At 49.3% G+C, this 27,796-nt stretch overlaps 10 protein-coding genes across 10 annotated transcripts; 6 read left to right on the top strand and 4 right to left on the bottom strand.

Annotated features, from left to right (window-relative positions):
- Positions 1–612: 612 nt before the first annotated feature.
- Positions 613–2,946, top strand: GT037_009552 (uncharacterized protein; the record flags this gene model as incomplete). Its single annotated transcript, XM_038934599.1, has 1 exon — positions 613–2,946. The coding sequence occupies one exon, from the start codon at positions 613–615 to the stop codon at positions 2,944–2,946; it is 2,334 nt and encodes a 777-aa protein (XP_038782874.1).
- A 688-nt stretch (positions 2,947–3,634) lies between these two features.
- GT037_009553 (uncharacterized protein) lies at positions 3,635–4,634 on the top strand (the record flags this gene model as incomplete). The annotated part of the gene is made up of 2 exons (XM_038934600.1): positions 3,635–3,699; positions 3,752–4,634. The coding sequence occupies 2 exons, from the start codon at positions 3,635–3,637 to the stop codon at positions 4,632–4,634; spliced, it is 948 nt and encodes a 315-aa protein (XP_038782875.1).
- Positions 4,635–4,842: 208 nt separating this feature from the next.
- On the bottom strand, positions 4,843–5,142 carry GT037_009554 (uncharacterized protein; the record flags this gene model as incomplete). The annotated part of the gene is made up of 1 exon (XM_038934601.1): positions 4,843–5,142. The coding sequence occupies one exon, from the start codon at positions 5,140–5,142 to the stop codon at positions 4,843–4,845; it is 300 nt and encodes a 99-aa protein (XP_038782876.1).
- Positions 5,143–5,843: 701 nt separating this feature from the next.
- Positions 5,844–8,724, top strand: GT037_009555 (uncharacterized protein; the record flags this gene model as incomplete). The annotated part of the gene is made up of 6 exons (XM_038934602.1): positions 5,844–6,048; positions 6,155–6,534; positions 6,854–6,868; positions 6,916–7,107; positions 7,154–8,273; positions 8,333–8,724. The coding sequence occupies 6 exons, from the start codon at positions 5,844–5,846 to the stop codon at positions 8,722–8,724; spliced, it is 2,304 nt and encodes a 767-aa protein (XP_038782877.1).
- Positions 8,725–9,154: 430 nt separating this feature from the next.
- GT037_009556 (uncharacterized protein) lies at positions 9,155–11,256 on the bottom strand (the record flags this gene model as incomplete). Its single annotated transcript, XM_038934603.1, has 3 exons — positions 9,155–9,235; positions 9,284–10,403; positions 10,613–11,256. The coding sequence occupies 3 exons, from the start codon at positions 11,254–11,256 to the stop codon at positions 9,155–9,157; spliced, it is 1,845 nt and encodes a 614-aa protein (XP_038782878.1).
- Positions 11,257–12,118: 862 nt separating this feature from the next.
- On the top strand, positions 12,119–16,612 carry GT037_009557 (uncharacterized protein; the record flags this gene model as incomplete). The annotated part of the gene is made up of 5 exons (XM_038934604.1): positions 12,119–12,139; positions 12,198–12,515; positions 12,566–12,779; positions 12,846–13,443; positions 13,531–16,612. 5 exons carry the CDS (start codon positions 12,119–12,121, stop codon positions 16,610–16,612), a joined length of 4,233 nt encoding a protein of 1,410 aa, XP_038782879.1.
- Positions 16,613–17,146: 534 nt separating this feature from the next.
- On the bottom strand, positions 17,147–18,872 carry GT037_009558 (uncharacterized protein; the record flags this gene model as incomplete). Its single annotated transcript, XM_038934605.1, has 3 exons — positions 17,147–18,112; positions 18,163–18,433; positions 18,484–18,872. The coding sequence occupies 3 exons, from the start codon at positions 18,870–18,872 to the stop codon at positions 17,147–17,149; spliced, it is 1,626 nt and encodes a 541-aa protein (XP_038782880.1).
- Positions 18,873–19,719: 847 nt separating this feature from the next.
- On the top strand, positions 19,720–21,672 carry GT037_009559 (uncharacterized protein; the record flags this gene model as incomplete). The annotated part of the gene is made up of 4 exons (XM_038934606.1): positions 19,720–19,771; positions 19,939–20,302; positions 20,351–21,066; positions 21,587–21,672. 4 exons carry the CDS (start codon positions 19,720–19,722, stop codon positions 21,670–21,672), a joined length of 1,218 nt encoding a protein of 405 aa, XP_038782881.1.
- A 510-nt stretch (positions 21,673–22,182) lies between these two features.
- Positions 22,183–22,746, top strand: GT037_009560 (uncharacterized protein; the record flags this gene model as incomplete). Its single annotated transcript, XM_038934607.1, has 1 exon — positions 22,183–22,746. The coding sequence occupies one exon, from the start codon at positions 22,183–22,185 to the stop codon at positions 22,744–22,746; it is 564 nt and encodes a 187-aa protein (XP_038782882.1).
- Positions 22,747–24,919: 2,173 nt separating this feature from the next.
- GT037_009561 (uncharacterized protein) lies at positions 24,920–26,467 on the bottom strand (the record flags this gene model as incomplete). Its single annotated transcript, XM_038934608.1, has 3 exons — positions 24,920–24,922; positions 24,997–25,218; positions 25,265–26,467. 3 exons carry the CDS (start codon positions 26,465–26,467, stop codon positions 24,920–24,922), a joined length of 1,428 nt encoding a protein of 475 aa, XP_038782883.1.
- Between the last annotated feature and the right edge of the window lie 1,329 nt (positions 26,468–27,796).

The following is a 27,796-nucleotide window of genomic DNA, read 5'->3' on the forward strand; positions in this document are numbered from 1 at the left end:
TCTTACCACTGTAGTGCGCGAAGAAAATTTTTGCTCACAAAGAAATCGCTCTATTGGACCTAGCGCGGTGTTGCATAATATTGATAGAGTGTTTGTGTAATCTCAACATGAAGATCTCTCTGTTAGCCCCTTACGCCGTACGGTAAGCTGGATCTCGCTACGCATCCGCGTCATCACCTTAGCTGTGTCAGCCTTCTCACAGCCCGAGCGCAGCCTTGCTGCATGGTAGATACAACAATTGACTACAGATTCCAGCCCCCTTTGGGGCAAACAGGCTGCAGATACGGCTTACGTCGTTCGATAAGACTGCAGGTATGTAAGCAGATTGGCTGCCTACATTCTTCTGGTCGGTAGTGAGATTTCGCACTGCTTATATGAGCCTTTTCCTCCTCGATTTTCCAGCGATGAAGCTGATAGGACTTGTATTCCAGTCCTTTACTCAATTTTCAGCTATAATCCCTCCATCAAGAGATCCCTCTGTTCTCTCAAGCTGGTATTTTCGTAAGCTGCGACGTCACCGAATCTACAGCCGTTTGTCGTCAAAACGTGGCTGTGGGCAGCACTTGTCTTATCTTCTAGCCTCACCAAACGTCTTTCCAATTCTCACTCATCATGAACGTCGCAACATCAGAAAACGATACACGAGCTCAGCGATCATCATCATTCAATGCCCTTGGCAAGCGGCCAGTCGATGACCCACCACATTCCGACATCTCAAGATTCGTAGATCCCGACAACAACGACGGAAAATATGACGAAAACCGTGACGAAAACACCGACGAATGTGCGCCAGAGGCCACTGAGATGCAATCTCTTTGCTATGATCCACTTCAAGGCCCTGACCTTCGACTAATCACTATCGATCCTACGATGCAGGACGGGAAGCTCAAACTTACTATGGAGCAAGTGCCGCTTACTGATGCGCTTGATTTCCATGTGCTTTCATACGTCTGGGGCAATTCTGCAGACAAGAAGACCATTGTTGTGAACGGCCAACGATTGGACGTAACGGAGAATCTCCACGACTTCCTAGAGACGACGCGCAAATACGAACCGAACTTCCTATCGCACCACGAGAATCTAGATTACAAAACACTCTACAACACGGGACATGCTCAAACAGTCGCCGGGTCGTCTATAGGCAAAGTAACCGGCCCCGCTACCATGCCTATGCGATTCTGGATCGACGCTATCTGCATCAACCAGAGCGATATAAACGAGAGGAACGAACAGGTACCTCGGATGGGCGATATATATTCGATGGCAAGTCGAGTATGGATCTGGATGGGGTTGCCGTCAAAAGTCCTCAACGAAGACTTTGATCTAGAAGTACTGAGGCGAGGCTTGGACTACGGTGTACAGGATTCCTTCAAACATCCCCCTACAAACGAACTACGAGGTTATTACCACGGCGAAGTCACTGCTGGCAAGATAAGAACTACGGAGAGAGCTCCAGATACGCCTCTGATAGAGCAGCTCGCTGCGCATCAGCGTCAAGTGGCCATAGAAACGACGATGGCTCGACTGCGAGCGATAGGGTATCCGTTTCAACCTGGCCCTATGAAGAACATGCTGTCCCAGGCGTATACACAAATCTCTCGTCAAATTTCGTCACAAGACACACATGCGCCTTTCAATAGGTTTGTACGACAGGTAGCAAGTCTACTCAGTCAACCTTACCTCACAAGAGTTTGGATCATGCAGGAGTACGTTTTGAATCCCAGAACACCAATCGCACTTCTGGGGAACTTTGTGCTAGACTTGCAGCATCTTATTGGTACAGTGATGCGTTTGACGCGAGAAACCCATCTGATGAACGAGCACTCGAAAGCCCTCGTCTTTGCCACAGTGGGCCAAGGGGGAAATTTGATCACTTTGCATGAGATTAGGATGGAGTGGCACGATTCTCCATATGTTGGCAACACCAAGGGGGGCTTGAAGCACCTATCACCAGGCGAGCGACTGAACAGTCTTCTAAAACAACTGTCTAATCGGCAGTGCACCAATCCAGTAGACCTGTTCTACGGTCTCTTGGGTTTCTTAAGTCACCACGACCTGCCCAGATCACTGCTCCCCGACTACAGCCTACCATTTGAGCAAGTAGCCCAGGCATACACCAAATACATCATCGAGAGTACTGGTGATCTGGAGGTCATCGAATCCATGAGGGGTTACGACTCTACAGATTGTCCTAGCTGGGTAGCCCACCCGACAAGTCTTACGGGTCAGCTCAGCACGTATATCACTGTTTCCAAAGGCAATAGCCCCCACTCCTTTTCGGAAGATGGACGTCGTCTTACCTTAGAGGGAACCTTTCTTGGAGGAATTGTCAAGTGTAGCTGCACAGATTGTCCAGGCGAAACTATGGGCAAACACCTCAAGTACTTGGACAAGGAGTTATTCGAAAAAGCGTCTCAAATTACCGGCAAGTCCAAGAGCGAGGTCTTTAAGCTCTGGCTGAATGAGCAAGTAGATGTTCAATTAGGCTTGTTTCCCTCCAAATTCAAGACTTTTGACAGCATGCAAGACCTTCTTCGATGCTACCATGATGTCTGTGAAGATATCCCGCCGGAAGCCCTTGATAGTCTCAACCGCATGAGTATTAAGCAAAAGCACATCATCTTCCAGACCCCCTGCCGCGACCCCAAGTTGCTGTACGCAATTCTCCGCCTAGCGAATTCGAGGTTCTGCCTTCTATCCACAGGAGAAATCTTGGTATGCTTCTTGAAGGAGAGTAATGTCATGAGACGGGCACATGGAAAGGACGACTGTGCGTGGGCATTGGAAGGTTTGTGCAAGCCTGCTATCCTACGGCCAAAAGGTGAAGCCTATGAGTACTGTGGACCAATGGTTTCAGTTTATGCAACGATGAAAGGTCTAAAGGATACAAGGGAGGAGCATGATCTTTTTCTCGATGATGAGTTCTTTGCGGCGAGGAAAGTGTAGTAGGTGACATTGGTGTAGAAAACAAATTCTGATTCATTGCTTTGGACGAAGTTCACGTCGAGCAGTGAGAAGTCACCTACTAAATGCTCCGAGTGCAGCTCATATTCCTCGTTTTTCGTGATATTCACGCTCGTCATTACAGTTGTAACAACGATGGCTGTTTCCACGAAGCAGCGCTGCTAACGATCGATTCTTCATTGTCAGACCCTGATGCAGTATATGTGTGGATTAAGCAAAGACGAATTCTACCCTGACAGAACAAGAATTAGTGATTTCGTTGACTTTTACTCGTCAATCCTGCCAATACAGTAGCCTCTTTTCGAACTTCCTCAACGTTCCACCTCTCCTAACAAAAAGATTGGGTGTCCAAGAATGCAAAAACATACAACAGCGGGGATTCGCTAGTGGTCACCCACCTAACTACTAATCCGCCGGTACACTGCTTGTATATGGCTGAGCGGACGGGAAGCCTAATTTTCAGTGTCCTATGGTCGTATGTGGAAGATGAGCCGTGAAGATAAAACTATATATTCATTTTACAACATGAGACGTCTGGGGCGGGCACATCGGAACCGCAAAAACAAAGTCTCTCACCCGTACCATGTAGAGAAGCACTCATCAGTCTACTGCGTCCTATCTAGCTCCAACCAACCGTTGATCCTTACACGTGAAGCCGACTGATAGCAAGATGAATACGGATACCGACTCACGCCTGTGCCCTACTTGGGTCTTTCTGAGCAATGCCAACGTGCAGTGAGTGCACCGCGACTGAGCGAGGTCTTCATTATTGACACTGCATTGACAGCATCGCGAAGGATCGAGGCTGGTTCAAGACGTACACACCCTTCACATCAAAAGTAGATCCCTCGCTCTTCTTCAACCCGGGCAACCACATCCCAGTGCTAGGAACAGGCACCGTCGAGATCCCTATAAAGCGCTCGCCCAATTCTTCAGGAGTATCTTCGCACGCATCTCTCCTTCTCCACGAAGTCCTGCACGTGCCTGATTTTCTCTGCAACGTCATTGGGCAACCACTTTGGTTAACAGACAGATACAATCCCATAATCAAATCTAGTACAAAGTCTAAGGGAAATATCAAAGACAGTGAAGGCAAGAGTGTTGCTTATTTTCACCCCGGAAGTCCGCTGCTCGCAATCAAAGTGCGCTCTCCACTAGACTGGCCAAAGCTCGGTCCGCACGCTCTGAAGAAGGACCGCCTATATATGCTAGCCTGTCAATGGGCTGTTTCCGAGAAGCAAAGGTGGCGAGAATTCCAAGCTGCCAATGGGCTTTCTACTCCAGCTCAAAATGCTGTACCCTACACGGCCGAGGAAACTGCGTTTCTGAAGAAGAATTATGGCTCTGAATCCCACTTTCTAATGCAGCACGGGCTCAAAATCTTTTCGGATGAATATCGTCAAGAAGGACAGGCTATTCTGCGTGCCATTATGCAAGAGTCAGACATGTCCGAGGAAGATATCGACGACAACGAGGATGATTTTGACGAATCAGAGTTAGAAGGTCATCAAGCAGACTACAATTTCACGGAGCGTCAGCTTGGTTGGATCGAAAGGAACTTTCGCAAATCGGAGCAGTCCATGTATTCTTATGGACTCAAGTTTTATGACGATGAGGATCTCGAGGCGGCTAAGGCACTTGCGGAGGCTATGGTGAGAAGGGATGATTGAAAATCCTTTAGATCCTGATGTTTACATAGCGATATTCCTATGGGTCAGTTATCTCTCTACGCGCCATAGCAGCTAATTAACGACTTATCTACTATAGCAAGACATGGCAAACAATCAATGGCTGAACAAAAACCGAAAATTGACACTGATTGAGGCATCGTATGGATGCAAATCGTCACCTTCACCAGCCCAGGTCCGTGGCTTACTTCTAGATCAAAGCGAAGGGCTGTGGAATTGGCGCCTCATCCCTGCCTCCAAACCCTCCTGTCGAAATCAATGAATCCGAGGGACGATATGTGCACTCTTTTGGCACTGGTGCCTCATCATTTCCCTCCCAGCAGCCAGTTTGAATAGCCTCTTTCCTCTCCAGAGTTTTGCTCTTGAGCGACATGCAATGTGCCAGGAACTCTTCCGGAGAAACGTCGTGCTTGGTTTGCCTATAGTTCAATAGCTCTGTGGTGAACCACTGTATTCCAGTCCATATGCGTTGCGAAGCGTTCCCAACCATGACGAATGGGGCCCAAAGGTCGTGGTTTCGATCTAGAACAAACGTGCAGTAAATGCTTGAGAGAATTTGCTTATGTACGAGTAAATCCCTCTTGGCCTAGCTACAATAGGTATAGCTACTTACATGCGCGCACTGCGCAAGCGCGCACAGGACTATACAACCCATCCGCAGCTTACCTCGTAGCAACTAAGTTAGTACACTTAGCCCTCGTTGCAACGATTGTCATTGTATATTAGTTTAACCCCCCTACCTTTACCGTGTCTACACTAATTAGTAGTAGCTGCACACCACAGATTAGCAAGATACATTGTGTACAGGGGACTGCCGTGCCCCTGTTGCTTGGTGCGCAGTTGAAACGCCTGGTCTGAAATCAGTTCTCCTCGTCGTACGAAGTCACATGAGCGCCCTCGTAGTTTCCATCAGGTGCATGTGTCACATGCAAGTGTCACTTCTTATCAAGCGTGCTGACAACACTTTCTGCGTCGCCTTGCTTTTGGTTGTGCGAGCCAACCAGAGATACAGGGGGCGGGGCACCTCGCTTCGACACGCCAAAACGGCCCCCATGGAGGTAAGCCAGCCACGGCCATCATTTCTGCCTTGTGGCAACATCTTGCGGCTATTTAATCTGTTCTTTGCCAAATTACCTCGCATCGTAGCTTGCGTCTTGACTGCAGCGCGGCTCACCAGTCACACCTTCTGCTATGGTTTTCACTACCCCTGCGGATGGACAGCAGGTGCTTACTGCGATAACCTCCGATGATCAGGCCGGCCACGATGAGGCTGACGGACGAGATTCGGGTGCTGAGAGCGCCGAGTTCAAGGATGACAGATCTGTTCAAGAGATAAGGTCTCCGAAGAAAGGTGACAGGTCTTTCGAAGCGACCAGTGCCTTGGGAGGAAATGATGGTGCGTCAATAAGCCCGAACTGCGGGTAAGAGATCAATTCTTATAATTCTGGTTCTTCAATTAGGTCCGGTTCAGGCAAGAATCCAACAGCTACAACAACTTCTAGACACGTACCAGGACAGGCCTTCGCAGATACCAATGAGACACATTGGACTCTCCATTCAAGAGCTAGCCCCGCTCTTGTTTGGTCCGTGGGAACAGCACTATGACCGGGACCTCAAAATCCGATCTCTAACTCTTCGCATCATGAATTTTGTTCTCGATCAATTCCAAGATACTGCAGCTTTGGACAGGGTCCCTTCTGATGGACGCACCCCTCTGTGGACAGCGATTCTTTATGACACCACGGATTGTGTAGCGGCCCTCTTAGCAAGAGGTGCTGATCCATACAAAGAATCTCACGGCAGAACACCATTCCAGCTTCTATCCGGGGACTATGGATGGGATAACACGACAGACAAGAGATCTCTGGAGTTCCGCGTGATGGTTTGTCTTCGAGATATCAACATGCTTTGGAAGCGGAGCCCCTCCCCCACGAGAAAACCTGACTACTTCTCCTTCGCATGGACGATGCGGAGGACCTTCGAGCAATTTTCGCAAATTCACAGATCGGCTTCTCAGTGTCAACCCATCACTTTGGGCCAGGATGAGGATCTGATGCACGGACCGTGGAATCCGAGTCAAAGTGATACATCTTCCAGAGATGATTTATCCTTTAACGATGAGATACTGTTATGGGTTCATGTTCCGCACACAAATGTTGGTCGTCACTCCAGTCATCTAGCGGAGATAGCTGACAAGATAGGTGCCCGTGCTTTACGTATGTAGAAGCAGGTGCCAAAACAGCATCTTGTTAACAACTTGCAGAATATATGTAGAACAATTGAGGGTATCGTGAACAGACGAAGATCGTCCGGGTGTTACACGCAAATTTTGGATAGTTTCTGTGCAAGTATCCGCCCACCCATCATCACTCCAGGTAACTCAGTGCTCACTTACCGGGATCCGATGTACAACCCGCTGGTCGTCGAAGGTAGGACGATCGGCAGTACCATGGTGGTAAGCTTTCCCTCATAGCACATGAACCGCAATAATGACCATACAGTTTCCTTTTCTCATTTTAGAGAGAATATGCGAAGTCCTCGGTACACGTGCAAGATACGAAGACGCCAAGAAGACCTCCAAGAAACTGCCAGCTTCAAAGTATGGATTTGGCGACCGCACCCTACTCGGTATATGTCTAGATCGTACGTTAGACGAGGCGTACTTCCCAGGCATGGATGAGATGTTCTTTGACAAAAGAAACATGGATCAAGTGGTTTCCAGAGTGTGGAGAAGATCATCAGACCCATCAAACTCATCGAAGGATGCTGACACTACTCGTGCGCCAATACTGATGGTTCCACAAATGTGGCTATGGCAATACGAATCAGTCCTCTTGTCTGCTTACTCAAGTAAGCGAGTTTCTGGTAGGATTGCGGTGTTCTCCTCGAAGGATGGGTGGCAAACACCGCGTTTCTTTGGTGACATGAGCGAGCCAACACCTTCGGTCGAGCTACAGATGGGCCTCGTCATCGCTAATCAGGTCTTCGAATTTGGAGAAGAGCACGACCAGGAAGATGAGGGCTCAAGGTTCAGATCCGCTCTCCAGATGTTTGAAGTCGCGGTGGTGACAACGCTGTCTGACGTCCAACGCTATCTTGATGGTGAGCAGGATATCTTAACAATGAAGGGACAGAAGAAGAAGGAGAGAGAGTTCATTCATACAATGTCTGACATACATAGCGAGCTGGACATGATCTCTGCCGTGCTTCAGCAGCAGGCGAAAATCATGAATAAATTCCTCAGAGAGACGCGGAGGCTTCAGGAAGCGGCCGCTGGTCAAGAGAAGAAGGGATGGGCGTTGGTGAAGGAGGCGCGTGCCTTGATCAATGAGTATGAAAATCGTATCCTCAAGATACATCGAGACGCGGACAGGGTCGACAAGACGATTGAATCGTACCTGGACCTTAAGAGGACTTACGCCAGCATCGAAGATACCCGAAATGGTCTTGTTGTTGGCATCGCGGCGTCTGCATTCGCGCTCGTGACGGTAATTTTCACGCCGCTGAGCTTCATGACGAGCCTCCTTGCTCTGCCGGTTGATCATTTTGCGCGGCAGCAGATCAAGGTTGATGGCGCTGAAGATGGCGTTTTCAGGAGTTCTTATGTTGCTGGTTATACAGGTATGTCTCGCCCACGGCAGTGCTTTCTTCAGTTGATCGATGCTGATGCGTCATATAAGCCTTGGCGGGCATCTTGACATGGGTGATAACGCTAGCGTTGTTGTCTGGCCCGTTGTACACGTGGTGGAAGAGTAATGATGAGTGGAAAGAGCGGTGGAAGAAGAGTAATGATGGTTGGAAAGAACGATTGAAGATTGACAAATGGGGAGAGAAATTGCGGAAAGTGATTCATATCAGAGAGGATGATGCGGCGATGAACGCGAGCAGATCAAGGTCAGCAGGAACGAAAGCGATGGCAAAGAACGAGAATGGCATAGAATCGATTGACGCCGGGAATGGAACGAATAGACCGCAGAGTATGGACGCATCAGCTCTAGGACAGCAGAGGAAGAAGAATGGACTGCGGCGCATGCTGCTTGGGCAGCGCGATACTCAGACTAGCAATGCATAGAGATTGGGTTACTATATAGATGTGAGAACACTCAGATTAGCTCAGGCTGTAAGCTAATTAACGTAGATTCGGTGTAATCCACACAGAGAAGTACCACCACTGTTGTTAGCGCAAATGGCGGTCACGAAGCGTTGACTACTTCACATCCACTTGGCATTGACTCGTTCTAGAACCAACACCCCAGTCTAGTCTAACAGTATGGTAGATATTCATGACTGGTACTCAACTATTCCAGCGCGTCTGGATTGCCTGGTCTACCCACCCCCAATCGATGTATCGTGAACTTTCTCCTCCGTGTGCTATGTCTTCCGGACTGAATTTGCAACTCATTCCAACCGCTCGGCATTGCTTACACCCTCCGGCTTGCACACCACTGCATGTTTCGTTGGTGAGGCGGCAACGAAAGCATTGCCCCTCCTTAAAGCCCTATTCAATTTGTCAGCTTCCTGTTCTCATTGTCAAGAGAGTGCGTCATGAAGTTCACCTTTACGATGATTCTGTTTTCGTTGAGCTACTGTTGTTAGCTTTTCCAACGACCCGAGCTTGGAGCGGTGCTTACAAGCTTGTTGTATCTTGCTCGTCGCGCTTCCACAGCCTTTGCAATGATTCCATATTTTTCCGTCTCTATCTTTCCAAATGTCACAGCAGCAATACTAAGACCATCGGTCCAGAGCTCTTTTCCCTCTCGGTAGGACAGACCTGTGACTTCTCTTTCGGTAGGGTTGAAGGTCAGGACCAAGAAAGGGACTTTGTAGTCAGGGAGGCGCTCTAGACAGACCGTAAGTAGACTCAGTTGGACTGTTCGCGGCCGAGGTAGCATGTCTTCATCCAATATGAGGTTGAGTGTGTCAACCCTGAAAAGTGTATCTATGATACTTGCAGTGAATGTGCTGTATAGTAATTCTGCAAGAAGGTCACCGTCCTTCCCTAGCCCAAATACCTGGGTGCTCCCAGTAGGTAGCATCGAACGAGCCATGGTTTGTATACCAGACATTGCAGTCCGAATCGGAAGAAGGTCCACGAGTCTGGAAGGATTGAATTGGGTCGTGGCAACCGCCATCACATCATGGAGATTCGATATGTTTCCGCTCATACCGAGTATGTGGAGGTTCGTGTCGAGGAAAATGTGTGACAAGTTCTTGTCTGCCAACATCAAGTCCAAGATGGGCCACTGCGGAATGCAATCGGAAGAGGCCATTCGTGATGTGATAGACGCTGCACGGACCACACAACAAGGCTTCACTATTATATCGACTGGATAGATTGCGTCCAAATCTTGCAGCCTCCTCAGAACTTGTGCCGCTGACGGTCGCCGTAGTCTCGTCTGATTGAGCATTACATAGTAGGTGAAGGAACACAGCCACGTGTACTTGCGATTATAGCCGTGCTGTGTATTGTCGCGCTCACCTGTCAACTTTTCGAACCAGTGGGCGACAGCCTGTAAATTCCTGGCGAAGCTGACCTCTCTGTTATCAGTCTCATGCCATGTTCCTATCAAAGCACTCAATTTGTGGCCTTGCAACCGAGCCAGGATTTCGAATAGTACGCAACCTAAACCCCATATATCTGTAAGTCTGTTTCGAGGCTCACAGTCGAGGACTTCTGGAGCTCGATAGCGGGGTGTGGTGTGCTCTGCTGGACCTGTTGTGGTCGACGCATCGCCATTGGTAAACTCGTGACTGCATGAATCAGCTTGCTCCTTTTCGCAAGGCCACTTTTTCAACTTGCCAGGAGCCGAAGTCTGTTAGAAGTATACTCGAGCCATGTATGAGAATATTCTGTGGCTTGATGTCCTCATGTCTGAAATTGTGAGTATGCATCCACATTGATCGAAGGTAGAGTGCCAGATCACCTGATATCAATTCGGTGTAAATAAGCCAAAGCGGACGTGATACATCCAAGAGAAGTGCGAAGTATTTCAAAATCGAGGTTCGAGAGATCGGAATTCAACATCTGGGCAAGATTTCGGTCCGCTACAGGTGATGAAACGAGGATGACTGCTTCCGGCGAGGTACACGATGCTACCAGATCTACACAATGAAGATGCTGCACTCGCTGCATTGCAGAAAGCTCGTGCTTGAAGCATTTCATTACATCCCGATGCTCTTGATACTTGTAAGTAGGGCGAGTGATGACTTTTCTCGCATATCCGATCTCAGTCCATGGATGGAAGACTTGATAGACCTCGCCGAAGCCCCCCTTTCCGAGTAGCTCGCCCTCGTCAAATCCGATTGAGTCTGAGTCAAGTAGAGCAACGTGTTCGCCGGTAAGATTCAGCTGCAGATCATCGTCCATATGTTGGCTTTGTGAGTTCAAGAAGGATTTGGTATACCTGTGTCCCAACAGTCTTTGGACTATCTTCTTCGGGACAGGGAGCCAGAGGTCCGAGACGTCGAGCCGGATCAGATCTTTCAAGCGATGCTGCTGACCAATCTGGCGGAGTATGTGTTCTAACTTGTGCGTAGGATCCTGAACATTGTAAAGAGACGGCCGCCATGGCGATAAATCGCAGCTGCAAAGCGGTTGCGACATGCTAGCGGTAGAGGAAATAGAGGCTGCCGTTGTCGTTAGCTGTTCGTTGTTGGGACCGCTCAGCTCACGCAGCTTGCCAACCCCGCTGAACGGTGCTTCGGGGGTTGCCGCAGGCCAACTATCGAGGCACGTCCGCAACACCAAAAAAGACTCGTCCAGCGCGAGCAACGGGTTTATGTGCAGGGACCATCAGCGTCGTCTCGATGACGACTGAAGGTAGGCGAGCTCGACTCTGTCGCATGTCGATCGTACAGAGTCAGCAACAGAAATGACAGATGTCTGGGGAAACTAGAGCCCTTTAGGACAACGGGTTGTGCTCCGAAATTATCCAGCGTCTCATTGCATCGGCTATACAACCATACCGATACAGTTTGATTTTCTCTCCCATCAATCAAGCTTTTCTATCTTCTCACATCGTGCATCTAGTGTCGTGCTATAAACGTCATGAAGATAGAGGCGACCGTCTTGAATTGTCTATCTTAGGTTCATTTTCCCAAATTGCTGATAGAGGCACGCCTTTTCCTCCAGCGCACGTATTGTTCTACTCTATTTCGCACTAGAGAACTCAATGCGCGTGGTTGGCAGTTGTTTGAATTTGAGAGGTGTGGTGCGGGAAGAGCCACAGCAAAAGAATTCCCATCGAAACGGCCCCCAAAATGACCCCGCACAAATGATGGTTACACCCAGGCGCCTCAATCTCACGTCCATGACACCTTGCGAAAACCTGTTTTCTTGGAATCAACAGAGGCTGGATGCGCGCATACATGCCTTTACCTGGGCGAAAGCAACACGTCTCGTTGTGTCACTGGCAACTCCAAGTATCCCGAACCGAACATCAATCATTTGAAGCAACGTGGTTACTATGGGGCCCTACCAAGATGAAGTAAGGTTCAGCCCAACCTGAGAAGCATCCATAAGATAGCTACTGATGGCTTTCACAGGATATAGTAGCGAATCTCTGGGAGCGAGCATTCGATTGCTTGGAAGGCAGCGACAAAGATGAGCTTCGCTTTGACGGGCGCAAAACTGCAACCGATCCTGCGTCGATTCTCAGAGTCATTGCGGACAAGCGCAACGAATGCGAGGAGAAACAATGGGTGCTTTTCACGAATAAAGAAGGAAAAGAGGTGCGCGTGAGAGACGTCGTGGACAAAGTGTCTGGTTGGGTCGACCAATTCATTCGCATTGGAGATGCAGCAGTACAATACGACCTGGCGCATGCCGTACTTCCTTGGGCAGGGGTTAGGCTGCTTCTTCAGGTACCTATCAACTTGCTGCTGAGCATGAGTACTATCTAATCATGCTATAGCTGAGCATCAACGACTGCCAAGTCTTCGGAGGTCTACTGGAGAGTGTAGAAACTGTATCAAGCATAATAGCCAGATATACAGCTGTGCAGACGCAGGTCCTTATCAGAGACTCGGTGATAACGCGGCAGCTCACGACCACTCTGGTCCAACTTTACGCGGCCGTCTTGAGATTCCTGGCTGATGCCTATAGTTATCACAAAAAGAGCACATTAAGTAAGCCGGCTTTTGTTATATTCATATACAAGGGGTGAGAGTTTCCAATGTCTAAACAAGAAAGAGCTATCAAAGGCACGATCAGCACTGCCAAGAGATATGTCGAAGAGCCCATGCTCGCAATAGAGAGGCACGAGACTGAAGTATTCAAGCTTGTTACACTTGTTCAGAATGAGCTTGTGAGAGGAAGCCTGGACGAAATTCTTGAGAATATCAAGCAGAACTCGTACAACTCTCAAAGAGTGAGCGAGGATCGCCGTAGGCATCTCTCAGCCTGGATCAATGGCATTGATACTAGGAACACGTACGAAACAGCTTTACGCTATCATCACAAAGGCACCTGTAACTGGGCAACAGAGTTGCAGAAACTCCAGGATTGGCAACGAAATGAGTCTTCGAGAGGTCGTCTACTCTGGGTTCATGGACCAGCTGGGTTCGGCAAGACATTCCTGTCAGCCTGGATTATCAGACATCTGCAAGAGGTCAGCGTAGAGCCACTTGCTTTCTTCTTCTGTGTGGCGGATAATCAGGCTACACGCGACCCTTACGCGATCCTTCGAAGCTGGCTGACCCAGATACTACAAGAAAACGATGCAGTCTTTCGGGTGATGAACGCTGCATTCACAGCTGGTGACAAGGAACATACATTAAGTCCCGTCGAGCTGTGGGATCTTTCCACGGCTGTTTGAGACGCCATTCCTGGCTGCACGTTTGTCATTGATGGTTTCGACGAGTGTGCTGATATTGACAGTGGAACTCGTTACCATCACCATGACCCACGAAACTACTTCCTCCGCGATATGGTTCAATGCCTCACTCGATCCAAATCCCGAATTTTGGTGGTCAGCAGGGATGTGCCGGATATCCGCGAGATACTGGGTAAGAGCTCGGTAGCTATGGCGGAAGTAGACGCGTTCGGGTATCAGATCACAGCCAAAGACACTACGGCCGACGTGAAGTCGTTTACCGAGTCTGTGGTCAATGAGAAGTTGCCGAAGAAGAAAGAGACTCTGAGGCAGGAAATTGCCGACCGAGCCGCCGAACGCAGTGAAGGCATGTTTCTCTGGATCAAGCTCCTTGAAAATGAGATTTCTCCGGGGCAGAACGCAAAACAGCTCAGGGCAGCTGTGCAAGAAATGCCAACTGGGATCAGTGAAGCTTACTCCCGTGAGCTGGAGAAGATTGTTCAACTAGCACCAAACAACAAGAACATGGCGGTCACAATTCTACGTTGGGTACTCTTTGCCGCTCGGCCTCTACTTGTTAAAGAGCTTGCGGAAGCTCTAGTCGTATCTGACGAGGACCTGGACGAATACCCAGATACTGATGAGCTTCCAGACGCCTGGGAAGATGGATTTGTCGACGAGGACTATGTCAACGAAATGATCTTGGGGAGGTGTGGATCCTTGCTGCAGCTGAGATCCAAGACACCGACTACCCCGCTTTCAGATCACACAGTACATTTCGTGCATTTCTCTGTCAAAGAATACATCTCAAAACTGCGCAACTCTCTAACCGGCAGCGCTTGGGCGTCTAGCCTTGGCCTGGCGGACGTGAAAACCGAGGAGATACGGATTTCGAACATATGCCTTCGCTATCTCAGCTTAGATGTGTTTGAGGAAATACCACAGGATACATCCGTCTATCCCTTTCTCTCATATGCATCATGGGCCTGGTATTTTCACAGTTTTCACAAAAGGTCAACTCCGCCCTCACAGGACATCCTAGAGAGAACACAAAAGGCCTTCGATCCTACCGCGTCCAAGTGGAAAGTATGGACACTGCTTCTAGAAGCCGAGCTCAGGGAAAGGGAAAGCGACTGGGAGAAGCTTTCCGATGTCAGCTCTGAATTCGATGAATTTGCGTCAAATTCGGGAGAAGGATCTGAGCCCGGGCAAGAAGTTAGCACTTCGATGACCTTGGTGGAGAACCCCATTTATTACGCTTCTTTGCTTGGCTTGGTAGACGTAGTCAAATGGCTGGCAGATCAAGACCTCGACTGCGATTGTACAAGGGGTCGATTTGGGTTTCCTTTGCAAGCTGCCGTGGCGAGGAATCAGGATGGGGTGGTGAGATACTTACTCGATCGAAACGTCGATGTACAACAGGAAGGTGGACTATACGGCTTCACGATCATCGCAGCTGCAGCGCTCTCCAGTCTAGAGCTTGTCAAACTACTGCTCAACGCCGGAGCAGATGCCACGGTTGTCGATGATATGAAGTGGACCGCACTTCACCACGCAGCAAAACGGGGGGCTGCAGAAATCGTGAGGTGCCTACTCGATCACGGTGCTCAGGTCAACTCTATGACCTCAGAGAGGATCACCGCAGCGAATCTTGCTTGCCGCCTCGGGCATAAGGATGTCTTATCAACCTTGATAGCTGAGGGGGCCGATATCGCCCTGGTAGACGTCGATGACGTGTCTCCTCTCCAACAGGCTCTCGAAAATGGCCATCAAGATCTAGCGCTGGAGCTGATAGATCGCCTCTCTTTTACGACCACCACCCATCTAAGGTGGGGCCCTCTTCAAACGGCCGCAAGAGCAGGCTACACGAGTATCATCAAGAAGATGATCGACAAAAAGATTGACGTAAATATGCTGGACGAATACGATTGGACAGCATTGCAATTGGCAGCAGCATTAGGAGATACCGAAGCCGTTCAGACCCTGATTGGTGCGGGCGCAGACATCACTTTGGCGCATGCAGATACATCACCACCTCTACATATCGCCGCTGGCAACAACCATGTGGCAATCATAAAGCTTCTTGCTGAAAACGGTGCGGATGTGAACCAGCTCGGCGATGGTGGTACCACCGCTTTGATTGTCGCGGTTTCGAACAGCTGCCAGGATGCTCTGGAAGCGCTACTGGACATGGGCGCATCCATGAAATGCATGTACAGCCACGAGCAGCAATCCCTATTTGACATTGCTATCGAAGAAGGACAGGACAATATCACAAAAGCTCTGATCGCGCGCGGCTGCGTTGGGCCACGAGGTCTTACGGCCACCGCGGAACAAGGAGTCACAACGCTAAGTGACATGAACCAGCACCAATATCTGCCAATCTTATCATGTCAAGACGATACTAAGGGATTGGCAGACCGCATTTCAATCATGACCACCCCCTTCCCAATGTGTGAGCTCAATGAAGCTTTGCACGTAGCTTCAGCACGAGGCTCGAAGTCCATTGTTCAGATTCTTCTCGCTCGCGGCGCTTCAGCAAAGACTCAAGATATCAATGGCCGAAGCGCACTCCACTACGCAGTGCGCCACCTCAAGCTCGACATCGCGGACCTACTCATAGAATATGGTGCTGACCCTTTAGCACAAGATGACATTGGATCCACTCCGCTCGACCTAGCAGTCTGTCATGGAATTAGAGCAGCAGCCTTCATCCGCAAGCACATGGGTGACCTAACACTCGGCATCATTCGTCGGCCCTCCCTTCTAGAAGCTATCAATAGTAACCAAACCCCGCGCCTCTCATCTCAAACCATCTGGAACTTAATCTCGGGTCCGTGGACAGGAAACTACGAATACCTAAGTTGGCAAGAGGGAGAGAAAGAAGCCTTTTCCATCGAGATTCCCAGCGTGGGAATGGATGAGTCCCGACCTAGCACATTCTTGAGCGAGCACGAACATGACGAGATTGGAGATTTTCAATACCTTGGCTTTGTCGATCAGGGTGGGTCTATATGGTTTGTTAAGCTCTATGAGAAGCATGGATGGCTGTATCGCGGACGGCTAGACGCGCAGAAGAGAGTGATTAGGGGTACATGGGGTAGTAATCGGAAGCTTTGGTTCGGAGGTTTTGAGCTTAGGCAATAGTATATTATTTCCTTTGTATGTATCCTGACTTCCTTAGACTAGTACAAATAAAGACATGTAGGGGACTTTTGGGCGTAGCTCTCTTACGATATTTAGACGTAGTCCTTATACCTTTCGATGCAGCAGAGCTCATATCATAATGCATAGCATGTTCTGATTAGAGACAGATTCCAAATCCTCTGCTCAACTTACATAGACACGTGTGAGCCTAGCAAAATGAGAGAACATGATTGGAAAAGGCTTGGTAAGGAAGTCACTTGAGAAAAAGATAGTAAGTTGACAGATCAGAAAATATGCAGTTACTCTGAGTTATCAACATCATAAGACATGATCCTTACATGATGTGATATTTCTGTAGTAGTTTCATACTACCCGTATGTTGCCTGCTAGCCGGGGATGTGAGCGCTGCTTCCTTCGCCGAACAGTATTTTGAGTCAATTTCAGATAAGCCAGCAATGGATCTGAATCGATTAGTTCCATGTGAATCTTATGTCACTATATAAACGTCTAGCTGGATTCAGAATATAGTCATCATCATCCAATATTCGAGCTCCATCGACCTCTGGTCCGCAGCCATGCTCCATACTGGTAAAACACAAAGGGGATGGGAATCATCAAGACTGCAAACCCGGCGAAACAACTGCTTGCCGGTCCAGTGCCCAAATTTCCATACAGTGGAATGACAACGGCTGGGAAGCAGGACGCCAGAATACTCCGAAGAAAAGTATTGGCCGCGATGGCAGACGCTCCCCAGCGCTGGAATGTATCGACAAGATAGTTTAGCGCGGATTGAAATATCGTGTAGTAGCCAAAGCCAACAAAGAATGCGCCCGTACAAGGGATTATCCAATGAAAACGTGGGTGCGATGTCCAGCCGATTAAAAACAAGCCGCCTGCAAAGACGAACGACCCGACCATCATAGGTGGCAGACGTGCCTCTGGGATGGCCTTGTGGTCACCTTGGGAAGCCAGACGTCGGTTGTAAAAGACAACCTGATTCAACACATTGAGTGCAGACCCTAACAGAATGCCGAGCAAGAGAGCAAGGAACGGCAAGGATCCGACTAGTGGGTTCCAGCCGCGATCCTGTTGAAAGATGATCGGAAATGATGCGAGAGAGGCATAGAAGACGCCATATATGAAGGAGGCGTATAATGCGATGAGACCGCAGATCGGCGTGAACAGCATCTGCCACGGACGAACACCAAACTTGTGCAAAAGTCCAGAGAAAGTAATATTCAGCTCCTCATACTCTGCATGGAGTCCCCAATTCCCAGTCTCGAAGCGCAGACGCCGGGCTTTTGATACGAGCAAGCGAGGAGCGTACGATTCATCGACGAATATTACGTCGAGGACGACGGTGAGTAGCTGGATGATGCCGGTGATCTTGGGAACGTTAGTGATGATGCCATTTTCGGTAACAGGGACACCCACGTATTCGGTCCACCTCCACGACACGCCGCAAACCACAATGGCGCCCCCGACGATCGGCGCAAGTACCTAGCCAACCAGTCAGTCTGTTGTCATCGGATAAGAAAGTCATCGCTTACGGGGCCAGCGGCGACAGCCAATGCGTACCCCACAATGGCATTTCCTCGCTGCGAAGAGTCCCAAATGTCTGCGAAGACGCCACCTGTGCAAGTGATTGGTGCAGCGCCGAAGAAGCCGCAAAAGAAGCGGGTGATGATAATGGATTGGATATCTTTGGAGGCGCCGGTCGCAAATGAGAAAAGAGCGGATATGAAGCAGGGTGCGACGGTCGGCCATTTCCTGCCGTAGACTTCAGAAAGGGGGGCCCATACCAGAGGCCCGAAGCCGAAACTACCACAATCGTGAGCACGGGACGACGTTCGGAACGTCAATTGACCTACCCAAGCAGCAGGACGCTAGTTCCTAGCACGGCAACCTCGTTGGAAACTTGAAAGTCGTGCGCAACAATCTCGTTGGCCGGCGAGTATGCCGCACTCGCCCATGTCGAGCCGAGCGTCGTAAGTCCGTAGAGGAACGTGTTAAGTGACTTCTTTGCAAAAGACCAATTCTGCGGATTATATGTATCGTTTGGACCGTCGAAGTCGACTCGGTCGCCGTTGGTACTGCCGGATGCTCGTTCCAGGTCCGATTGGATTCGCATTTCCATCATGTAGCAGGCGGCAGGCGGTGTGCGGTTGACGTCAAAGGAAAGAGGCGGACCACTGGAGGGTGTGGTCAAGTTCCGGGTTGCGCGTTTTGAAGGCTGGGCATTGCGCCACCGCAGCTCCATCGAAGATGGGTAAGAGCAACGTCATCGCGTAGCACGGGAAAAACGTGTTGCCCTATACTGCAGGTGCTCTCTAGCTAGCGACGTGATCAAGAAACCAACGATGAAAGAGGCCGCTGACTGCGTCATACTGCCTTGATCGTCCAAACGTTTGGTGGGCGCGGGATGGCGTGCCGAGAACCGCGGCGCGGCACGGCCCGAGGTGGCCCAATAATCGTCCAGGAACTCCCATCCACACCTTCTCCTTACCTGATTCGTACAACACAGCTGCCGTTCATCCCGGACTTTGACCGAGGCTCTGCTGCTTAGATCGGAGTTAGTCCCCGTTTTGTACAATAGTGTTTCTACATCTAGGGGGATAAGCGGAGCTAAAAGTACGGGTTACGCTGTATTAAGCTAATGCTACTTTGAAGCCAGCGATACGGGTAAGTTCTCTTATGGGCCCAAGTAGCAATTTAACAAGACATTTAGTTTCTCCGGTCAGATGCACGAAGTCGCCGCAGACCATATGCCATATCAAGGCAACTTACGTAAGGCATCCCTCGCTCGCGTCCAGTTGACCTGAAGCACGTCTACAGCTCGAAGCGAATCGAGATCTTCATCGCTGCGTCAAACATCACGAGAGCTCGCACAGAATTTATGGACCAGCTACCGACTTCGCAACCAGAGATCGGTACGGAGTTCACTACTGCCGCTGCATTCTCTAAGGATCTTGTCCCGTCTTGCAACGACCCGACGTTGTATCATTGGCACGCCTGACCAGAAGGCTGACGCGACCTGCTCTTGTTCGGCCCTTATTCGGCCATTGTTGAGTCTGGCAGACTTTTGATGGTCTTACGTGCCACTGAATATGTCGTATCTTGAATCCCGCTTCTTACGAGAAAGGAAGCTGCCCGACAAGAGTATGCTGACGGCTCCACGGCTGAGATCACGATGAGTGCGGAGACGGATATGATCTCGGTCAGCATGCTGTCATAGAAACTTAACGGTCTCCAGAGGAATAGAAGGCAGAGAAGTCGTTGATCAGGTATAAATTAAGCCCCAGTCCCTCACTGAAAACTTTCGCTAGACCAGCACTTCATCACTGCTTCAAATCACGGGCTGCAATTCTCCAACTGTTCAGACGCCTTTCAACCACACCCACAATATATTCTGCTTACCATGTCTCAATCTATTGTTCAAGAGCAGAGCAATCTCAAGGTTGCTCACCTCGAAACAATCGACTTTGCCAAACTGCTCGCCCACGAGGAGCACGAAGTTGCCAAGTTGATGTCCGCTTGTACAACAGCCGGCTTCTTCTATGTCAATCTTCAGGGCCAGAGTAGCCGTGGCCTCCTCGAAGATGAGGATAGTATGTACAAGGCCATGGAAGAATTCTTTGATCAGCCGCTCGACACAAAAATGCAGGATGATCGTGGAACTCACAAGCATGGGTAAGTCAGTCTTGCAAAGTCCAAATCGTGTGCTGACCGAGTATCCAGTTACAAGCCTGCTGGTGTATTTGCCGGAGTAAAAGCCCACACAAGAGATAACTACGAGACTCTCAAGGTCGCGCGCGACGAGATCGGCGCAAATTCCCCGCTCCTACCCTCCACCGTGAAGAAGCACCCGCGTCTTTTCGATGACTTCATCTCAAAGTCACACCTGGTCACCATGACCATAATGCACTCTTTATCGAATGCCCTCGGTGCCAACCCCGCCAACCGACTTGAGCAACACCACCGCGACCATGCCGACTCAAACACGACTCTCGTCCTCCTCCGTTACCCCAAGAACCTGTCCTCTACCTGCGTTGGCCACAATCAACACACAGACATTGGCTCTCTCACCCTCTTGTTCAGCAAACAGTGGGGACTTCAGCTTGTGAACCCCGAGACGGAAGAATGGGAGTGGGTAGCGCCGCGCCCGGGACACGCCATCATCAACGTGGGCGATTCGCTACGCTTCTTGACTGATAAGAGACTGGCGTCTTGCATGCATCGTGTCGTTCCGACTCCCGAGACAGCGACACAGAATCGCTACTCGATTGCGTACTTTCTGCGCCCGGAGAACGATATCGAATATAAGGATCCGGAGGGCAAGCCCATCTCAGCGAAGGAGTGGCACGATAACAAATACAAAACGTTTGCAGAATCGCATGAGAAACAGGCTATGAACAGCATTCTTATGGGTGGCATGGATCGTCTTGCCAAAACGGGTATTACCGTTTAGATGTAATGGAAGTATTCTATCTGGCGGCCGTAACAACATTGCCATACGGCATCGTGGGACGTCATATCCTGCCGCCGCTTCATCCAATCATACAGGAGGCGAAGACGTTAGAACCTGTCTAATAAAAGACAATCGATTTCCAATCTACTTTCACTCCACGTTTCTACTTTGATGCTAACTGTAGCACTAAGGGGGTCCATGTTGGGAAGATAACAGCATAGAAGACAGATGCATATAAAGAGAAACTGAAGAAATGGGATTTCCTGAAGGATCTCTCAGGCGAGACAGCATATTGGTTGCTGAACCATGCCCAAGAACGAAAGTCGGCAGGCAAAGGCACACACTATAAGTTTGGTCAGCGATAGTTTCCAATCGAACAAGTTCAGAGATCGACAGCTAGATATATACAACGTCACAAGCTGCCTTCATCTGCCTCTGCTGCAGCATCGTGAAGTAAAAATTCACCTGCCTTGTCACTCTAGCCGAAGTTTCTGACTGCTCAGCAGCTCCAGCCGGGATAACATATGCAACACCATCAGCATATGCCGCGTCACCCTTCGACGCATCGTCCGCTGCTCCAGCTACGCCTTAGGATAAGAACAAGAAGAACGGTAGGGAAGAAGAATTGTGGTATCCTAGGTTCACGTATGATGGAAATTCGAAAAGCTACTATGACGATCTGGTATCGAAGGCTGGGCAAGTTTTAAGGTTAGGTCAACATACTAAAGCCTTGGAGAATGACCTAGACGCACTGGCTGGCCATCGAAGTCTGTTATCGCCAACGAATGACCTGGTCACCTCTTTGGTCTACAAAGTCGCCCAGCTGTACATGCACTCACAGGACACGAAGACAGCCGATAGAATTCTAGAATCAGCAACTGAAGCTCACGTGCGTGAGCACGGCCTTCGGGATGAAAGGAAAGTACAGCACATTAGCCAACTCATCAAGATGCTATAAGGCTGGGCTCGCCAGAACGAAGCACTGCCGCTTGTTCTGGATCTGCTTCAACGCCAGAGACATGAATCTTACTCAAATTTGCCTTCGTATTCGTTTACTATCTCTGCCAACTTCGACACAGCAGAGATCCGGCGTCACTTAGCCATGGCAGAAATGATCGCTTCAGTCATGGACAAGACTACCAAAGCAGGATTGGTCGCAATAGCGCAACATTGCGAAGCCCAACCTTTGGACTTCCCACAGCAAACACTTGATCTTTTTGTCGCACTAATTCCCACCTACAAGGACGCAAGAGACGTTCACCATGTACAAGACGCCTTGAGTTGTGCGGCCGTCTCTGTCCGCACGCTCAATGATCTGGAAGATGAAGCTTGGACAATCCCCTTGTTCTCGTCTCTACTAACCGTTATGGAAGTATTCATCGGGTACGGCAAGCACGAATTCGTCGATGTTGTGCTCCTTGCCGTGGAGGAGCGAGCAGAGTATACACTCTACAACAGCCCTGGCAGCATGATTGATCTTTTTCTCCGTATGGGTATGCTTTACCAACGAGAGGATACGTGGGAAAAAGCAGATCATTATTTTCAGTACGCGCAAGCAGCAAGTGCAAACGCTTCTGGGCGTATGCATACATGGACAAAGACTATCGAGGACGCTCGGCGGCAGCAGCATTACGAAGCAAAACTGTTATCAGTACGGCGGGTATGATTATGGGTTTAACTTATAAGACAGAAGTCGGTTGCTACAACCGTGCCTAAGATTGCCGCTGAACTCAACAAAGCATCCTCATCTCACCGCGTCAACATACGGTACGTACTCAACTTTCTATGGATGCCGCTCTTGTTACTCGTGACTTCCCACAGTACGTTATACGGTGTGTTATAGATGCTGATAACTGAGCAGATAGTTACAATCAAGAGAAGGGCTGAATTCAGGCTATCAACTGTTCTTTATTGCGAAATCAGTTTAAATTGCATTGTGCACCATTAAGCTTCGCTCTGGAATCTCCTCTGCAACAGTTGGCAAACGAATTCGACGTCACATCCAGCGGGCTTCCCGCATCGACCACACAGTCCTTGTGCTTATTGAAGAACTGGCCCGTGAGTGTACCCTTGTTGGTGATACTAACGCCGTTTGAACAACAACTGTATGTTATTCCAGTGATATCGACATCGGAGCCTCCTGTGCATTTGCACCAGTATGACGCCGCCTGAATACAGGAAGAGCTGACGTTAGACCATGCTTGCGGAGAGCGATGTTGAAACGCTTACCTGAGTTGTGGTTGCAATGGCGAGGCAGGATATGACGAAGTGCAGTTTCATCGTGAGTAGTATGAAGTCGCTATATTTGTTCGAGGAAAGAGGCAAAGGCAAAGTCGAGATGGAAAGCCGCTCTAATTGCAACGATGGTCGTGGTGGGTGAGATTGATACGATAAGAGCAGCTATATTTATACTTGTCCATCTGCAAGGAAGAAAGATATCGGAACTGCTATGGCATAACCCAAGACTCCGACTCCGACTCCGACTCCAACTGCTTCCGTGCCATGGGTATCTATTCCAGACGCCGAATAGGGTATTAAGGGACTCCTGCGAGAGGTGAACTAGAGATCTACAGAGTATAGGTAGAAATCGTCGTTGCGTACGTGCTCTTGATGCGACGGGAAAGCCGGATGTTGACCCTAGCGATCCACACCGCAACAATTGATGCACAGAGTTCGTTCATCGTCCTGACACTCCTACTCTTACTGCTTTATCTTGTTTCCAGTTCCTCTTTCTATGCGGATGATGTTCTTGTCTCGTCACAAGACGTGTGTTAATGCATAGTCTTGAGATGTTTGGCTGTCTCCTGCCGTGTTGTTGCATTGCGCAGTCAAGGGAGCGACGGCCCGTACGGGTACAGTAGGCTGCCCAGGTGCTAAGCAAATGCTGACGATCTGACAAGCTCACTGTCAGTGCTTATCGGACCATAATGAACATTGCGTAGCTTGAAAGAGCTTCGCACGAGACCAGTGCTCATGACGTGTCCCAAAGTACGCGACTAATCAGTTTGTCGTCGTCGTTGGTAGCTCCTGCAGCCTCAACGACAGTCAAGGCATTTTGATCGACGTCAAGATGTTCTTTGCCTCTGATGCAATAACCTTCGATGTTCTCATTCAGGTTCACAAACTGCAATCTTTCTAGCGCCTAGATAGCCTTGTAGATGGCGATGTCGCCTGTACGGTAGTGATGAATTGAGCGCATTTGGCAGTTCTCCCTATAGTTGTAAGCTTTGCTAAGGCGACCAGTATTGATTGCATGGTGGTAGTGTTAGACGCAGCTTCATGGCGATGCATCGTCACCAGTCTTTCCTATGCAGAGTTGGTGGGCGATGGTAGCATTGCGGATATAGAACCCATCATGATCGAAGTGAGAAAATTTTCCTATGTGATTAGTCTCAAATGGATCGACCTAGTCTACCAACTTCTGGATCTCTTGGCGAAGATACCGGGAATATTTGATCTGCTAGCGAAAGAGAATGCGCGTTGTACCCTGAGAATGTGTTGCCTATCATAAGAATTCGAATAGTCTTGGCTTCTGAGGGCCTACAAAATCTGTATCCTGTCTCATGTCTTCCCTATAACAGTCTCCTATCAACTCATAACGTTTTCCAATAGCTCTTACCACAAAAGGAACACAGCACCCCGCAAGAATACAAATGCGATCAGTTGGCCTTGTATCCAAGGGTACCCAGGCGAGGTACCTTTTTTTTGTGACACAGAATTTCCGGCCGGCGGATAGCTCTGCAAACTTGCTTTCGTATAACCTATTACGACCGTCTTGTCTACCGTGACTTCGCAGAAGGCTGGGGTAATAGTGTGCTTGTCCTACTAGTCTTTCCAACTTACTGAAGAGTGCCTGGAACCCCATCATATATTTCGTAGTCAATGTAGACTCTTCCTCAAGCCGCACACCAAATACCATTGCACGGCAAAATCTTCCAAAGCGGACGTTCTCGACTGAACGTGGAAGAGTCAATACAGCTACCATATAGCACATATACATCCAATTCAACATATGTCTGGTCAAGCTCGGGGCATCTGCATCAGTTTCGAACACTGGTGGTCGACTCAGATCCAAATATGGCCTCGAATCAATAATGACGTGAGGTTCGTCCAAGATAATTCCTGATATGTACAATGCCTGGAGAGTCAGATCTTTCGTGCAGGAGACCAAGGTCAGAACTCACTTTATTTTCGATAACAGCGTGGTCGTAAGGGAGTTCAAAAGATGCAGTGCCAGTAAAATAGCGCGTCAAGGGAACGAAATTGAATCCAATAGGCTTCCAGTCCGGCACCCAGCTTGGTAAGTTTGATGATTGTGGAGAGCGAAACTTACAAGCCAAGAACCTGCTGACTCGGTGCAAGTCAGACCTCTGAAGTTGGTACTCCGATGCCTGAACTATCTTTCCATCCCGTGTGATCCTGGGAACTGGTATGTTGAGAGCCTGCGCTGCAATCTCTGTATAGACTGTAGCTTCACCCTTACGGTAATCGATCATGTCCATCTTCACTGCTTTTTGTGTTGACAAGAGTGCAAAAACTCGGTCTTGAGGATCTGTGGCTTCAAGTTGCTGGCTCCTGCACCATAGATCGAAGATTCGAACGCGATATTCATCTCCTATCTCACGGTAGATCCCCAGAGCTTGAAGTCTCAAGATAGCTCTTTGGGCTTGACGAGCATCTTTGTTGTGCCATGAAACAGCTCCTCCGATTGCAGCACACACTCCAGTAGCGAGCCCGCAATGCACTAGCAATTCAGTGGGAATCTCCAGTGCACCGGACATAAATACGGAATTCCTTGCGTTGAGGAACTCTTGTACAATCCAAACGCGTCCAAACCATGGGCGACAAAACAAGGAGGCCCATCCAGTCCAGCCGCGGTCAATGGAAGAAAGGCCCAGCTCCTCCAGAGTCTTCCCTCTGTGTGATTCCAGATCCAGCCGAGGCGGATACCTTTTGGAAAAACTTCTCATCAGATTGATTGCAGCTTCATCGTAGCTTTCTTGCTCTCCAAGCCAGAATATGACCTTCGCGGCGCTCTTGTAGATATCTCTCATCATAGCCACCTGGAAACTCTTCTCTTCTTCGTCCTTCTGGTTGATGCAGATAGCGTCTACCCACAGTCGGCAATCAAACCTCTGTTTTCGTAGTTGCAAAAAGACACCCCAAAGGTTGCGTGTGATCGGCCTTTTGTGCCCATTGCATATAATCTCGCATGGCGATGTTGCATCTCCCCAGACATATGAGAGCGCTTTGAATTGTGTATTCGAATTGAGGTCGAAAGTTTCGAGGGTGATCCGAATGACTTCTTCGCCGGGTCCTGATTTGATGCGCAATAAGCGGATGGCTCGTTGGTGCGGAAGCTGTGAGTATAACGGGGCGTCTGACATTTCGAAGTTGTCCCCATTGGTTTTGCGCATGTATTTCCAATCGAAACACGAGACTAATGCTCCAGAGGGTGGCCGACTATACAAGTCAGTTCATCGAGGCAGCCGGTGAACTGACCGGATATCGCATAGGCGAAGTGGCGTTCAACCGCGCAGCGAAATCTGGCGCCTGATTCGTCAACCAAGATCTCAACAGAATCCTCCACCCACGTTGATACACAAGTTTATAACCGAGAGTTGATGCGATTGGGGTTATCTAGTAGTGCGCAGCAGACCACCTGACAACTATATTATCACGTCATTTCGCGAGCGGGGTGCGCTGCTAGCTGCTTCTGTCACCTCTCCTTGTAGGCGCAACCCTCTTGAAAATACTAACCCTGGCGATGGAACCGCACCTTGCCGTGGGACTTACCGACCAAGACGATCCGGAAGGGAGAGGAAGCTTTAATCTCCGCAGCTTCAAAACATAACAACTGACTGCTACATCACGTTCTTATTCAAATACAAAACTGATCCAACCTCATTGTTGCCATCCGCATTGTCCACATCGTCCCAAAATATTGCGATGACGCAGAGGCGACGAGCCACTCACGATTTCTGCAGCAAATACCTACCCGTACGCAAACGTACTCATCAATGAGATATACCGCACATGCAAAGAACTGAGCGCTTACTGTTCATCACTCCAAGCGTCCGGTCGCGACATTTACCTCCGTCGTACTATCCACGGCTTTAGGATACACTTCAGTCGTCATCTGACTGGCTCCGTAAATCGACAATGGAAAGATCTGTATCACAAGCGTACCACTGCCGAAGAGCTTTGTTTTGATCAACATACTACCGATGGAGGTGTGAAGCATGGATTAGGGACTATGGCACATTCCGGCCGGCGGTTGAAGTGGTAATATAAATTCAGCCACAGTGCTGACTATGGTACGCTAACACACGCAACCAGGGGAAGATATCATCCCACAACGCCGTCGATTTCATAGGACCTACCTATTTTCTTGATTTAGTACTCCTCGTTCACAACGCCTTTCCAACCTCGTAAATCGCAAGACAACGACTTCGCACAGAATGCTGTTGCTATGGCTGCTAAGCCTCGTATGGCTACCATGCCTCCTTTGGCTACCATGCCTCCTTTTCAGTCTCCTTTTCGCCTCTGACGCCCTTGGGACTCTGCACAGCACCTTGTCGCTGTGGACCATAATATTCATATGGGCACCAGGCCTCATATTCAGTCTCTTCTTCACATTCATACTCCAACACTTCTACGGTCTCTCAGTCGTAGACTGGATATCCTCGGACCAACGCTATTGGCATCTTTATCAT

Source organism: Alternaria burnsii (genome assembly GCF_013036055.1).
Source record: "Alternaria burnsii strain CBS107.38 chromosome Unknown 728, whole genome shotgun sequence".
Classification (NCBI taxonomy): Eukaryota; Fungi; Ascomycota; class Dothideomycetes; order Pleosporales; family Pleosporaceae; genus Alternaria; species Alternaria burnsii.